General features: G+C 42.0%; 2 protein-coding genes across 5 annotated transcripts in view; both read left to right on the forward strand.

Annotated features, from left to right (window-relative positions):
- Positions 1-1,678: 1,678 nt before the first annotated feature.
- Positions 1,679-11,778, forward strand: LOC126404277 (uncharacterized). 4 transcript variants are annotated; one of them, XM_050067403.1, is made up of 5 exons: positions 1,679-1,929; positions 2,689-2,873; positions 3,039-3,125; positions 5,287-5,451; positions 11,155-11,778. In XM_050067403.1, exons 2-5 carry the CDS (start codon positions 2,700-2,702, stop codon positions 11,323-11,325), a joined length of 597 nt encoding a protein of 198 aa, XP_049923360.1. In that variant the 5' UTR covers positions 1,679-1,929; positions 2,689-2,699; the 3' UTR covers positions 11,326-11,778. The 4 variants fall into 4 exon arrangements, with proteins under 4 accessions (XP_049923360.1, XP_049923349.1, XP_049923368.1 ...); XM_050067392.1 differs by lacking the exon at positions 11,155-11,778 and adding an exon at positions 5,919-9,259; XM_050067411.1 differs by lacking the exon at positions 11,155-11,778 and adding an exon at positions 5,919-9,259 and having other exon boundaries at positions 2,740-2,873.
- A 1,379-nt stretch (positions 11,779-13,157) lies between these two features.
- Positions 13,158-15,887, forward strand: part of zgc:153039 (uncharacterized protein LOC767698 homolog) — a 112,699-nt gene continuing 109,969 nt past the window's right edge. The window contains exon 1 of the mRNA XM_050066957.1: positions 13,158-13,702. Coding sequence (XP_049922914.1) covers positions 13,483-13,702 — 220 coding nt within the window. The 5' untranslated portion in view covers positions 13,158-13,482. The remainder of the gene's footprint in view (positions 13,703-15,887) is intronic.

Consider the following 15,887-nt stretch of genomic DNA (forward strand, 5'->3'; position numbering starts at 1 on the left):
GAAATTTTCATCGTCATAGTCATAGTCATATTTATTAACTCTTCACCACAATTGTGGCATGGCGTACAAACAAGACAAAAAACAAAACAAATGGTAAACAGTCAGAATGAGTCATCACAGATCAAAATAAAGGAGCAGCTGCAACCAAGCCTGCACTCAAGTGCGACCGTGGATTATTTCATTAAAAAAGTGGCAAAACATTGTTCAAGAAAGCACCCAGTTTACATATTGCTCGAGTTATCAGTCTGCAATAAAGCTATATATAATAAAGCTAAAAGATATTTAGGCACATACTTGTTTCTGTTCTCGTTACACAAATTACCTTTCATTCCTTTCCAGACCCTTGTATCTACCTGTTATTTTAGGGAGTCTATTATTAGAAATTCAAAAGTTACAGATGGCCTGACTATACTTCTTGTTTTCATAGAGTAAATATTTTTCAAACTTATAATCCTCTCTAAATTCACAATATAAATCACATGAGGACATGCTTTAACCTCTGCTCAACTGCCATCTTCAGCCATTTAATGTTATCACATCTCTGGTCTGACCAAACATAAGAAAAAACACATTTGTCTAATATTTGCTTACAAAAGAAATCCATGGTGATACATATAGTCCATTAATATATAATATATTTTTTTTCTTTTAAAGATATTTTTGGGGCTTTTTTGCCTTTAATGTACAGGACAGACAAGTGTGAAGAGGGGAGAGAGAGAGGGAGTGACATGCAGCAAAGGGCCACAGGCTGGAGTTGAACCCGGGCCGCTGCGGCAACAGCCTTGTACATGGGGCGCCTGCTCTACCACTAAGCCACCGGCGCCCCAATATATACATTAAATAGACAGTTATACATCACCCTACTAATCTTTGTGTCCTTCCCCATCACTGACCAATAATTCTTTTTGGAAACAAGTCCTATGGACTGATGAAGGTAAAACAGAACTTTCTGGACACAATGAGCAAAGGTGTGTTTGTAGAACAAACTGTTAAACACGGGGGTGGATGGATGATGCTTTGGGCTTGTGTTGCAGCCAGGGGCACGGGGAACATTTCACAGGTAGAGGGAAGAATGGATTCAGTTAAATTCCAGACATCACAGCATCTGTAAAAAAGCTGCAGATGAAGAGAGGATGGCTTCTACAACAGGACAATGATCCTAAACACACCTCCAGATCCACAATGGACGACCTCAAGAGGAGCCAGCTGAAGGTTTGGCCACGCCCCTCACAGTCCCCCGACCTAAACATCATTAAACATCTGTGGATAGAGCTCAAAGAGCAGAGCATGAAGACGGCCCAAGAATCTCACAGAGCTAGAAGTCTTTTGCAGGAAGAATGGCTGAAAATCCTCCAAACAAGAACTGAAAGACTCTGAGCTGGATACACAAAGTGTTTAGAAGCTGTGATACTTGCCAAAGGGGGCGCTACTGAGCACTGACCATGCAGGGTGCCCAAACTTTTGCACGTCACTGTATAAACTAACTTGAAAAAAGCATAATGACAGTGAGTCCTACAAGTCTGCTTCCTCATGTAACTAGGTTACCACTATCTGGGTCTACGTGGTGCCTCTCTTGTCTTATTTGCATTGAGGATCCAGAGTCAAACATTAACTTTGGGCTTAATCAAATATAAAGCCTGCGTGCTCTGAAAGCTCTTGCCATGAATTCAGGCTCGATAACACATCACTCATGACACACCAGCTTGTCAAACCATTACCAAACTATTCCAAGAAAAAGCAGCCCCATGGTGTTTTCACCAGAACTGGGACCTGTGATTCACGTGGAGAATTACCTGTTGGATACAGACTGATTTTTGATTACCTGTGTATTGAGCTCCTTTTTGTGAAGCTGAATGGACGAAGGATGCAGGTTGACAGACCACAGCTGAGGGACACCATGCACCCAGGAGCGGGTTATGGCTTATAGCAGTAAGTTGTCTGCTTGGACTCATGCCCAGTTTCACGTCTTATTTACAATGGAAGAAATCTGTCGTCACTGTCGTTTATATATACTTACAGAGGTGTAAATGTGTCACTTGGACATCAAATAAGATGTTACCTACTGTAGATCATGTTAATGTCAGGACTGCAGCTGTATTATAATGCCTCAGTTCATCTGGATATTGCACACTCCTTACTAGGAACACAGAGTGACTTTTAAACAACCTCATATTCTCTGGAAAGGCAAAGTGAGAACAGATAATCCTCCTCTGTAACACTTAAAATATTCAGTTGCAACTTCCACTTTTAACGTCTGCATTGATGACAGGTTGTATCAACAAGACTGTGAGAGGAACTTGTCAGTGCTTGCAGAGATTCAGAGATATTCCAAAGGCTCAATATCCTCCCTGTCCCACCACAGGATATCTCAACCATCTCTCCCATTTGTTTTCAGTGTAAAAGAGACCTTGGGACTAATCTCCACTATTTTAGGTGGTGCAATCAGATTGTCTGACAGATTTGATTTGAAACTCAGTGAACCTTTACTTCTGAAAATAATTTAAAAAAAAAAAATGTGGGGAAATAATCACAAGTCAGGGCGGAAACTTGTGGGTGAGATTTTGGCAAGCTAAGAGGATATTATGGTAACAGGTGAGATACAGCCCATTAGTTCACTGAGCAGGAGTCGGGGCAGACATATATAAATAAAACAAATGCAGGCTGGTAGAATTCCGTCTGCTGCTGCAGGAAGGAGCTAGATGGCAGCCCGTCAGTCATCTCCGCCATGTGCTCCTCTAGGACTCCTGCTGCTGCTGATAGGAGTGATTTCCTGCCATCTACCTGAAGTCCAGGCCAGACCCAGAGACTTTTGGTGCAACCCTCAAGCCAGAAAAACTATGGAGAGAAGGACTGAGGGGCTGAGGAAAGACATGGTGAGGAATTATGCATTCATATTTATTGAAGAAAGTAAAATAGTTTTAAAAAATTGCAATGACAAATAGACACTTCCGTATGAAAACAATCTAACATCGTGCTTGTTGATTTATGTTATTTTCTGTGCATGCAAGAGTGTGACAAAACTTTGTTCCTGTCCTCAGGCTGCCTGCGTGGGTGAAAACACGCTGCCCTCTCCTGTACAGTTACCGTGTGTTTCCATTAACACAACAGAGTGGACAAATAAAACTGTAAGTGCTTTCTGACATCTACGGAATCCCATGCACGTAACTTCCAACAGCATGTATGAGAGTTTTTTGCCTTTCCTCTTCTGTCTTGGTTCACTACGTATCAATGAGTAGAGAGAAAAACTAAAGGGTGTGCTTGTCTGTGACTCATTTATGCTACTTTGGTTGGTCTTTTACACAATAAAACCTGCTTTGAGAAGGAAAATATACCATACGGCAGATGTTAGGAATCGTTCCTTACCGTCGCCATTTTTGGTCCCCCCTCTGTTGGGGTACCTAGCACACAGATCTGGGACTAAAAGGTGGAGCTAAAAACATGGTCACTCTGCTCAGGTCTGAATTGTGGCTGGTATACGGTGCACGGTGGTGCAGTAGTAGTATTGTCGCCTCACAGCAAGAGGGTTCCTGGTCTGGGCTCCAGGGTGGGGGAGCCCTTCTGTGCAGGGTTTGCATGTTCTCCCCGTGTCAGCGTGGCTTTCCTCCAGGTGCTCCAGCTTCCTCCCACAGTCCAAAGACATGCAGGTTAATTGACCTATGGCTAAGCCACGCCCCCCTCCACTCACTCGGACAAACTATCAACATTCAGTAACCGGCGCTATGGCAGGTGTCACAGTACACGGCATTTCACAGGAGGCAACTGATGATTTTTGGGGACATAACGATCAGATGTCATTGAGAAGTAACCAAAAGGGCCTAAACTACGCATTGGAGGGATATATTCATCATTTTATTGTTGAGAAGGTCGATGAAAAGCTTAAATTACAAGCCAAAATTTACAGGTCACAGTGTACGCTTGTGAACCGCATCTGGTTGCCGTCACCATCAAAGACAACAAGTTAAAGTGCCACTGAAGTTAAGGTTTTTGGCTCAGAATATGAGAAAAGGATAACGGCCTTTTTACCATCTTTACCAAGAGTGTCTCTCCGTTAGTTTGGTGCTACAGTATTTACACTGAATCATTCAGCATAACGTTTGCCAACCTTTGTTATCTCTGCCATTACAGATAAGTTAATGAAGCTAAGCTCCAGAAGTTAACGTTAGCTTAACTAGAGCCCTTTGGACAACAGCTAACAATGATGTACGATCACCAAAGTACAAAACTAGAACAAAATAGGCTAATGAACTCCCAGCAAACAAGGTGACATGATGAACAACGCAGCTAGGAGCTAACGTTAGGCTAACTTTAGCTAACGTTAGCTAGAGATGTTAAAGATAACTTTATATTTCTTTCCAGCAAAGTGACAATATGTTGCCTCAAACACAATGTTGACTTACCTTAGAACAGATGTAGACATCATTGTTAATCTTATTCACGTTGAGTTGATGTTGTGGTCAAACAAAACTGACTTTCTGTAATGCATTTCAATGGACGTCCAGGCAGAGAATGTCCCAGTGTATGGGAATGGCTATACGCACTGTGATTGGCTCATCGCGTTTGAGGGCGGGGCTTAGCCATAGGTCAATTGGTGACTCTAAATTGTCCGTAGGTGTGAATGTGAGTGTGAATGGTTGTCTGTCTCTGTGTGTCAGCCCTGTGATAGTCTGGTGACCTGTCCAGGTGTATATACATATTTATATTGTTGAAAGTTACTTAAATCATGAATTTAAATTCAGAAAATGCCGACCATTGAAAATTCCACCACACAGAGCCCTCACGTCTGGAGTGACTTTATTTGTTGGTAACTAATATCATTTAAAGACACAGTGGAAATCCAGTGGATTTTTAGAGCATAACATACCTACAGTAAACAGAATGGTAGAGATGGCTCGATCAGGTTAAATTCAACACATTTATTAGGATATAGTGAATCAAAATGATGGTTGAGCTGAACATTAAAGAGTTAAATAAAATCAATAATGCCAAAAACATGCCGGGAAAAGTTTTGCCAATATTAACAAAGACTTCCAAGCAGCTCCAAACAGTGCTCTCCAGCTGACATGCTCATAAACGCAGGGATTAACAAAGTAAACCATCAGTGACTGGTAGCATGCCAGTATGCTGATGTTAGCATGAAATAACTGATCCAGACTTGAACTGCCACTTTAAATATTAATAATCTATAGCACTAAAATACCTTGTTGCACCCATTCAAGTGGTCAATTTTATTTTTCAACACTGTAACAGTTTGTGTGTGTGTGTGTGTGTGTGTGTGTGTGTGTTCAGCTGTGGCAGAAGCATGCAGAGGTGGTTGAGGCCCTCCAGGTATTTCAAGACGGAGTGCAGGGGGTGAAGGACCAGACCACATCAGGATGTCTGACGTCACTGTTGGAGAAACTGGAGCATCACATCACAAATTATCTGGCTATCGTCAGCAGTGTTCAGATACAGGTGACAGACATGAACATTAATGCTTCAAAACACAGTGTGGTCACTTATCATACATTGTTCATACATCATACATTAACATATAACAAATGATTCACTAAAGTACTAACTGAAACTGTATTCATCCACAGTGGCGTGCACAGACTTTTTGAAGGGCAGGGGCGAAAAAAAAAAAAAAAACGGGTACTTTAGCGCGCATTTAGGCTCCCAGGAGGGTACTTTAGTGTGCATTTTGGCTCCCAGGAGGGCACTTTAGTGCACATTTTGGCTCCCAGGAGGGCACTTCAGCACGCCTTTTGGCTCCCAGGAGGGCACTTTAGCGCATGTTCCCCCCCCCCCCCCGGGCACACCACTGTTCATCCATAGGATATGAGAAAGAGGCAATAATTACAGATAATTAGAGGACACTTATCATATTGAACACAAATGTCACTATATCTGCAATTAATTCTACTTTTGGGTCCTCACAGAATGACACAGTGACACCATCTCAGTCTGCAGCACAGAACTGTTCCAGCTCGAGCAGCACTAATGAAGTGCTAAAGCAGTACGAAAACCTACTCCAGGGAAAACTGGAGCGCTTTGTCGCTGACCTCCGAAAAGATATCTCCAAAACAGAGCACAGGACAAACAATTCTAAAGCAGCTTGCAGCTAATTTAAGAAACGGAAAGTATTTGTGCTGCTGAGCTGTGCTGCTGTGTACCTGAGGACTGATCCAGGACACTACAGGGTGTCAGGAGAGGACCAGCACACTGTGGACTGGGAGGGTCTGTGTGTTGACAAGGACCTGAGGAAAAAGGAGCGTGTGCTGGTTTTGTCGTTTACGCTGGAAACAAGGATGAACACAGGCGTCAACTTGTGAGGAGTTTTGAAGGCCAAGAGAAGTATGGGTTTGAGATGAGTGTCATAAAAACAAGGTACGGAGCCCAGCTGGTGACATTTGTGAACAAGGAAAAAAAGATTCAAAGTTCAAGTTCCAGATGTGGTTGGATGGTTGTCAGTTTTGGAGTGATGCTGTTTATTATGCAGTAGATGAGGTAACTGCAACACATTCTCACTCCGATCTCGTCACATATTGACATTTAAACACAATACGTCAGTACAACAACGCAAATTGCCTTTTTTTTTCCTCCAACAACACACGCACGTGGTTGGTTTAGGACAAAGGAACAGGGTTTGGCTTTACAATCTTACGTGAAGCAAACACCGGCCTCCTGGGTGAAAGTCAGTGTTTTTTTGACCCATCCACCAACAATCCCGCCCACCCCACTCGGACTTTCGCTGCCTATATTTTTGTTCCTGTCTCACTGCGCTTCCTCCGATGCCTCCGGGCACCATTAAACTATAACAGCGACCGGCCGCGTATCATGCCAACATGAAAGGACGTCTTTTTCGTCAGTGCTTGATGCCACAAGTCACTGCTTTAGCGCTGTTTTTTGATGACTGACGACATTGTTTGTTGGACCCATCCACCACCAACTCCACACAGATTTTCGATGCCTTAACTTCTGTTTTTGTCCCACCACGTTTCCCTCTGATGCCGCCGAGCACCATTAAACTGTAACAGGCCGCGTATCATGCCAGTGTGAAAGGATGTCTTTTTCGTCAGTGCTTGATGCTACAAGTCACTGTTTTAGCGCTGTTTTTTGACGACTGACGACATTGTTTGTTGGACCCATCCACCACCCCTCCCACCAACTCTACACAGACTTTCGCCACCTTCCACCTTCGTTCTTGTCTCGCCACGTTTCCCCCTGATGCTGCCAAGCGACGTTTAACTGTAATGACGACCTGCCGAGTATAATGGCGACGTTAAAGGACGGCTTTTTTTGTCAGTGTGTGACGCCACAACTCACTTCCTAGGTGCTCTATCTATCTATCTATCTATCTATCTATCTATCTATCTTAAAAAAGTTAAAAGTTAAAAAAGTTGAGGCCAGCTCAGCTTTGATTTGCAGCACATCCCGCCTGTCCGCAGTGACAAGTGTCAGGCGACAGTTTGCAGCTTTATGATGGCGGCTACAAGTGGATGCACTGTTGTACATCCACTTGTAGCCATTTTGTCTTTCCAACATGTGCATAATAACAGAGTATGAGCAGCCGAATCAAGTGTCTCTTGCTTGGAAGGAATCCAAACGTGACTATAACTCTTTCCTTGATCAAAATAACACTTAATCAAAGTCTTGTCCCTGCTTGCAAGCAGCCGAAGCTATTGATGATTCACCTGCCAGTTATTCAAAGCAGTCATCTCCATGGAGACGTATTCGTATTTTGTGAAATGATTTTATTCCGATGGCCAATTAAAGCATCGCCAAGACCTAATCCGATCTCCCCCAGGCCTTAAGAACGTTGTGGCCACAGAGTAGGATCTTGTTTCCATGCATCATTCATATGCAATACATAAATATATTTTCACAAATGTCACCGTGTGGGCTCCACGGAAATCAATCCAGTTGTGTTGAGATATTTCAGTCTGGACTAAAGTGGCGGACTGACCGCCTTCTGAGAGGCCGACAGACCAACACTGCCATCACTGCTGGTGTGGTTGGATTAAATAAAGAGACTTGAACCAGTGACACTTTGGGGACCTGCTTTAGATTCAAAGGTACAATATCGTCACATGAACTAGTGAAGTCAGAAGTGCTGAGCAGTTGAGAGTCTTTCAGGTGAAACCAGTCCGACTGGAGCGCTGTTGTTGTATCTTGGCTCTCCTTCAGACACACACACTCATAGGTAAATCTAATTTGGTAATGAGCATCACTTTATCACACTGCCTGCACCAGTGTTAACATTAGCACTGTGCGTCAGAGCACTTTGTTGGCTACATTTCTACTGAACAAAACTGTACCTGCAGCGCCCTCTGTAGGTGCTGAACAAGTGGTGCTCTGTGTTGGATTCTGTTGTGATCTGCTCTCATGGACAGAAGCAAAAACAGGCATCTCAACTCTTCATGCTAGACTGTGGGAGGCTTGTGTGGCCTCCAGGAAGACTTTGACACAGATTTTAAATGACAGAAGGAAAAGAAGGAATTCAATTTTAAATGCAAAAAGATCTTCAAAAACGAGACAGAAACAGTTAAAGATGCTCGTGGTGATTTTCATAAAGCGACTCAACTCAGCAAAAGTCAGTTGTGAGTTATTTAGATTTGCAAAACAGGGACGATGTCGTGTGCTACAACAAACCAGTGAGTGCACGTTCATATAGTTTTGTGTGAAATCTTAGAAATGATCAGTGTTGAAAGCCCAAATGTGTCTGAATGTCTGAATATATGCACAGCTGCATTACTTTATAGATGTTGTATATGTATTGACTTTTTTATGCAAGTACATCTGTGTATATGTGTGTCACTAATATGTAGCCTAATTCTTTATATGTCACTGTAGTGCTGAGGACAGACGTCCACACTCTGTAAAGCAGGCTGTGTTATATGTGTTAATATGTTATTTATTTACCAGGGAGGACTTCACATTGTGTGTGGGAGGGGGAGGGGGAGGGGAGTCATTACAGTGTTGCACTATTCTGTATTATCTGTATTATTATTATCACTTTTATTATTAGTGTTACACAGTTATAACTGCTGTTGCATCATTCAGTGAGAATACAGAAGTGAAAGAAGAGGGGGAACCTGTCGGTTTTGGTCTGATATGTTTGTTTCACAGTGCTCTGATCATCTGATCACAGAAGTATTGAGCCATGTAAGGTGCCATTATTGCTAAAAAGAAAAATACTGACTTTCTTTTCCCCACTGGAAGTTTCACAAAACAAATACAATGCATGTATCGACAACAATTAAAGTACACTGAATATTTAGTACGTTTTCTTCTTTGATCTTTTTATGTTCTTTAATGTATTCACTATTATCTCAAGTGCGTAAAGATCTTGGTCTACATATCCCTCAAGCTAAGCCACGCCCCCCTCCACTCACTCAGACAAACTATCAACATTCAGTGAGCGGCGCTATGGCAGGTGTCACAGTACACGGCATTTCACAGGAGGCAATTTACTGATTTTTGGGGACATAACGATCAGATGTCATTGAGAAGTAACCAAAAGGGCCTAAACTACGCATTGGAGGGATATATTCATCATTTTATTGTTGAGAAGGTCGATGAAAAGCTTAAATTACAAGTCAAAATTTACAGGTCACAGTGTACGCTTGTGAACCGCATCTGGTTGCCGTCACCATCAAAGACAACAAGTTAAAGTGCCACTGAAGTTAAGGTTTTTGGCTCAGAATATGAGAAAAGGATAACGGCCTTTTTACCATCTTTACCAAGAGTGTCTCTCCGTTAGTTTGGTGCTACAGTATTTACACTGAATCATTCAGCATAACGTTTGCCAACCTTTGTTATCTCTGCCATTACAGATAAGTTAATGAAGCTAAGCTCCAGAAGTTAACGTTAGCTTAACTAGAGCCCTTTGGACAACAGCTAACAATGATGTACGATCACCAAAGTACAAAACTAGAACAAAATAGGCTAATGAACTCCCAGCAAACAAGGTGACATGATGAACAACGCAGCTAGGAGCTAACGTTAGGCTAACTTTAGCTAACGTTAGCTAGAGATGTTAAAGATAACTTTATATTTCTTTCCAGCAAAGTGACAATATGTTGCCTCAAACACAATGTTGACTTACCTTAGAACAGATGTAGACATCATTGTTAATCTTATTCACGTTGAGTTGATGTTGTGGTCTAACGTTACCACACAACTTTATCCAAAGGAGACACTTTTCTCGGTTGAGATGTGGTTTAAAGTGTAAAAAATACACCTGGTCGCCCAGCCTCTCAGGATACCTTGTGTCAGAGTTGCATGTACCCCATGCACACCGTTTGACCATTTTTAAACTTCAAATCTCAGAAAAAGCTCATAAAACCGAACAAAACTGACTTTCTGTAATGCATTTCAATGGACGTCCAGGCAGAGAATGTCCCAGTGTATGGGAATGGCTATGCACACTGTGATTGGCTCATCGCGTTTGAGGGCGGGACTTAGCCATAGGTTAATTGGGCTGGATGTGGCCCCTGAACTAAAATGAGTTTGACACCTCTGGACTAATCAAACTGGCAGAGGGCAGAATAAATAGGAGAGGGGTTTATGTGGAGTAAATCACAAAGAGCTTTGTTCGGTCTATAAAGAGGTGGACATGGTGTTTATTTACAGGAATAACTGATGCTGCAGTCAGTGGTGTGAGGGAGTTACAACGCACCCCAGTGCACGTTATTGTGACGGGCCCTAGTGCATGGTAGTTACTAGTTTTAAGGCACACACAGCCTTCAACTGGTTATACAAAATCCAAAGGAATCTAATGTAGAGAGCTTTGATACTTTATCCTCCTGCTTGTTTCTCTCTTGTCTTTTCTTACTGCTGCTTTGATGTTTGAAAAGTGGGACCTGTAGATGTGCTCAGCTTGTCAGTCGTGACAGATCTTGGACCTTAACTAGCTGCTGTATCGTATCTTATGATATTCTATCGTCACATGATCAAATAGAGACTTGACATTAGGCAACATCAACATACATGTTACCCAATAATTATCATTACATATCTGTATGACAGAAATGTCAAAGAGAATAAGAAAATATTAATTGAATTGGAAAGTTTTTTGTAAATATAGTATATACTCTATAGTATATACTAGTTCATTCTATTTTTAAGGTCAAATCAAATGCATATTAAGCTCAATTTGTTATCTGTGTGCAGGTGGCTGAAAGAATGCAGTGCTGTGATTGGCCCAGCCGGCCTGATCATATGACTGAAAGCAACAGGCTGGAAACACTGTGGGCTGAGAGGAAAACACAGGAAAACCCTACTGTTAGAAAAATGTGTCAAGCTACACCACACACAGACAGGCGGGACCAAACAGGAAGCTGAGGGAGCTGACGCTGTGTCTCACACACTGGTGTTTCTCTTGTTTCTGTGACCACGCACTGGCTCTTATTGTGATGTGTACATGTTTGCATGGTTCAGTTTCTCTTAGGCTGTAACATGTGTCTGTAGATCAGGATGTAAAGTGGGATATGCATATTTATTACGGCAAGAAAAACAACTGGATTTGTTTTGTTGTATATTCCTGTTGAAACCAGTGTTGAAGAGGTAACTTCTGGAGTGTAGAAGTTACAGATTACTAGTTACTTTCCTGAAAATGTAATACATAATCTAGCTATTTTAATTGCTGCATCAAAGTGATGTAACTTAGCACATTTCATAACTTTTTGGATTACTTTTCTTGTGTTTTAAACTAGGCAATAAAGCTGAAAAATGTCTGGAAATATTTTATGCCAAAAGTGAAAAGATGCAAAGCAGCAGAATAAATATTTTATTTAAGGCACACATTTATTTATTACAATTACATTTTTTGGTAATATAAATGCATGTAACCAGTGGTGTATTGTACCAAAGTAATAATACTCTGTTACAATACTTAAGTATAGTTTGGAAGTATCTGTATTTGAGTTTTTATATTTATTTCAGCTTTAACTTTTACTCCACTACATTTCCTCTAAACATCTTAGTTACTTATCACAAATTAGGGAAAGAAGGGAGGGAGGAAGGAAGTAGGGAGGAAAGGAGAGATGTACGAATGATGGATTAGGAGGGAAGGAAAAACTGGAATCGTTCTTTAAATCCTTTAAGTTATAAAATCCCAATTCTCAAAAATCTGACCTCCTGCTTTTTTTATTTTTACTTTTACCTTTACTTTCAATACTTGAGTACATTTGACAGGGCTTGACAGCCTTAGGAATTTCACCTGCAAGGTCAGAAAGGAAGTGGTCATCCAATAAAAATATATTTGGCTCGTTCAAGATGACTCAGGCCTGCGTAGATTCGATCACATTCGATCTTCCGCACAATGCATGCTGGTTAGTTTTGTGTTCGACTTCATCCCGACTTGCTCTGACGTCATATAAAGTGGACAGCGATAATGTCGCAAGAGCGAGGTGGCTGCAGTTGCTCTCTAGTGACTGCAAGACTCAAAGCATGATGGGAAACGCTTGGCTCTCACCTGATCTAACAGCTGGTTGGTTCAGCTGTTGACACACTTTTAATTTTTGTTGAATTTCAGAGATTTAAGTTTCATTTGTCTGATTTGAAGGTTTATTCTGTAACAGAAAACATGTTGTGTGACTGATGGTGACGTTAAGTCATCACAGAGTGAACACATTACCAAGGCGACAGGTCTGCTCAGCAAAGCTTGAACCATGAACAGAAATTACAGATCGCTTGTGAAGCATTTTAATGGGACACTCTATCAGAATTAAAACAACTGGAGACTGATAACAGTATAACAGGATGTGAGTGTTTCTGTGACTTCCTGTACGGACTGAGGGCAGCTGGAAACGGTCTGACATGACCGCAGCTTTTTGTCACCGCCTCGCGCTGCAGCTGCCTGATCTCGTCCACTTTTCAGGCGAAGTACAGTTTGTCTGGAACAAGGCTATTAAGACGCATAGGTCATTTCTTGGTGAAAGTGGTGCTGTTACAAACATCCCCGGTCTCCCCTATTTTATCCACCACTGCATGTAACTAGTTACAGGTAATTAGTTACTCCCCCAAAACTGGTTGAAGTGCATTCTTTATGTCTACTTTGTGCTATAGAGGCCTGGTCATTACAAACAGCAACTAGACCAGCTTTTATTGTGAAAGCCATAACCGGAAGTAGTGCTTGTAACCGAAGTGAATGGACGTTTGAACGTCACATGATGTCCTATTCAGCAGTGTTGTGCTACTATGGAGCAGACATGAGCCGCCTGTGTGGACTTTTACCTGACTCTCTGACACTCAGTGTAAGGACTGCTCCCTGTGTTATTTAAAGCTTTAACAGGTCGGCTTTATTTAAAGTTATTTTTATTATAACGGAAGCACCAGTTTCCTGCTCTGCTATGTAGCTACTGTTTGTCCAGCCTGCAGCATCAGGGCGAAACACTGTATATAAACGTGTCATTACGGCGGAACAGTTAGATTTAATTGACAGCTCTCTCTGACATCACTGTATGAAGTTGTGAAGCTTGTGAAGAGGCAGGCTTCATCATGACAGAGCGGACTCCTCTTCTCCACTACCGCCTCTCCACCAGCGTCAATGAGTCCGAGCGGCGGCCCCCTCCGGCCGGCCAGGCCCTGGCACAGCACCCGGGCAGCCCCCGGCAGAGGTCCACCCAGCAGCGGCAGCCGAAGAAACTGTCCATCTTCTTCGGTGTGGTGATCCCCACCCTGCTGTCCATGTTCAGCGTGGTGGTGTTCCTCAGAATAGGTGAGTGCTGGTGGCAACAGGTGTGTGCGTAAATCACTGCACACCGTTATGTGATGTCTCAACAGCAGAGCTGCGCCAAAGCCCATTCAAAGTTTTGACATTTTAACGTTCCCTTGCTTACCAGTTGTTATTCATGGTATATAACACGACTCAAACATTTATAAGGAGGCACTGTTGAATTCGGCATGCAATGCATTCATCAAATATAACTTAAATCAGTAGCATCAACTTTTAAAGAGTTAATTACCTGAATAACCACTGATGGCACTATTGAGCACTGTGAGCCAATTTGTTTGAAATAAAACTGGGCTTGACGTTCAAACATCCCTGATCAAGTCTCTCATTGATCCAGGACTGTTCATGAAGGAGATTTAGACTGAGAAGCAGAGGGATTGTTAAAGCTTTGAGATACTCACTGTAGGGTTCTCATGCACCTGCGCTTAACACCTGGATCCCATTTCCTGTTTCCTGTGTGAAGCGGTCAAAATGCGACCTTTCTGTGCATTGCTTGATATTGAAGTTCCCAGATTTGATTTGCTGGAGATTGAATCATCATCAATCTGTACTGTGTCACTTAATCTAGCTGTGATTTTAGTTTTTAGCATCTAACCTGCAAGGTGTTTAATCCCGCTGGCTCTTGTTTACATTTATTGGGCAAGATTAAAACGTTTGACCAGACTTTTCTTTCATTTCAAGTGTTATGCAGAACATACTTTCCCTTGCAAAATTGTTCCAGTCTCAACTTAAGTGTGTTTGCAGCAGAAATGTGCCCTTTCCAAAAACTGCTGGACATATTCCTTGAGGTTTAGCCTAGGTAATGATTTGCCCAGTCAGATGGCTCCCACTCTGGCATGGAGGGATCAGCGTCAGACGCTCAGGCTGTTCTTACAGAAGAAAGTGAAACTCACTGGTTTCTACTGGCCTTCTTAAGTTTTTATTTTTGTAAAGTCACCAGACCAACTTTGTTACTGATGGGATTTCTGTTTTTCATCTCAAATAATGAAAAACAGAAATCTTCTACTACCTTTGCTACTGCTACTACTACATCGCTGCACCAACAACTGCTACTACTTTTGCCACTAACACTACCACTGCTACTGCCACTCCTATTACTACCACCACTACTACTTGCCGCGTTCATGGTCACGGATGTTCTCCAGCTTCATCGTTTTGTTACCGATGACAAACCAGTTGTTATGTTTTTTTTCTTAGCATATTGCCGACATACATTACAGCTCATTACTGCACCCTCAGCATCGTAGTGTAGCCAGCCTCTTGAAACGCCGTTATCGCCGAACCTCCATTTCTCACAAAACTTTATTTTTTTCTGTAACGTTACAGCTTCAGCTTCGTCCTCGTCTGTGTTTTTTCGTTTTGTCAGTTGTTTACTTTCACCTGGTAAATGTCGCCACATGACGCCCGCAGTGATAGCTTGCTAATCTACCCGCATTTGGCACTTGGCGGGTGTTAATTTTCAGCCCTGCACTACTACTACTACTATTACTATTACTATTGCTACTACTATTACTATTTCTACTACTACTACGGCTACAACTACTTTAACTACTACTGCCACTATTACAACAACAACTACTACTACGACTACTACAGCTAGAAGTACTGCTACTACTGCTACTTCTACCACAATTACTACTACTATAACTACTATAACTACTGTCACTACTACTATTACTGCCACTACTACTGCTAGCACTACTGCTACTACTACAACTTTTACTACTACCTCCGCTACTACTGCTATTTCTATTGCTACTGCTAGTACTACAATTACTGCTACTATAACTACTATGACTACTACTACTTCTATTACTACTACAAGTGTTATTACTACAACCACTGCCACTACTATGACTTCTACTTCTATATCTATTACTACTGCTAGTGCTACATTTACTGCTACGACCACAACTTCTGCTACTTCTACTACATCTACTTCTTCTACTACTATGACTACTGCTACAACTAAAACAGCCATGGTTTGAAAAGATTTCAGCAGCATGGTGTGATGAGTATAGATGTGCAGGCTGTTACTAGAGATGTACCGATACCACTTTTTCCTTCCCGATACCGATTCCGATCCCTGAACTTTAGGTATCTGCCGATACCTAGTACCGATCCGATACCAGCGCGTAAAATAAAAATGGATGGGATATGAATTGTTGTA

This window comes from Epinephelus moara, chromosome 2 (genome assembly GCF_006386435.1).
Source record: "Epinephelus moara isolate mb chromosome 2, YSFRI_EMoa_1.0, whole genome shotgun sequence".
Lineage (NCBI taxonomy): Eukaryota > Metazoa > Chordata > Actinopteri > Perciformes > Serranidae > Epinephelus > Epinephelus moara.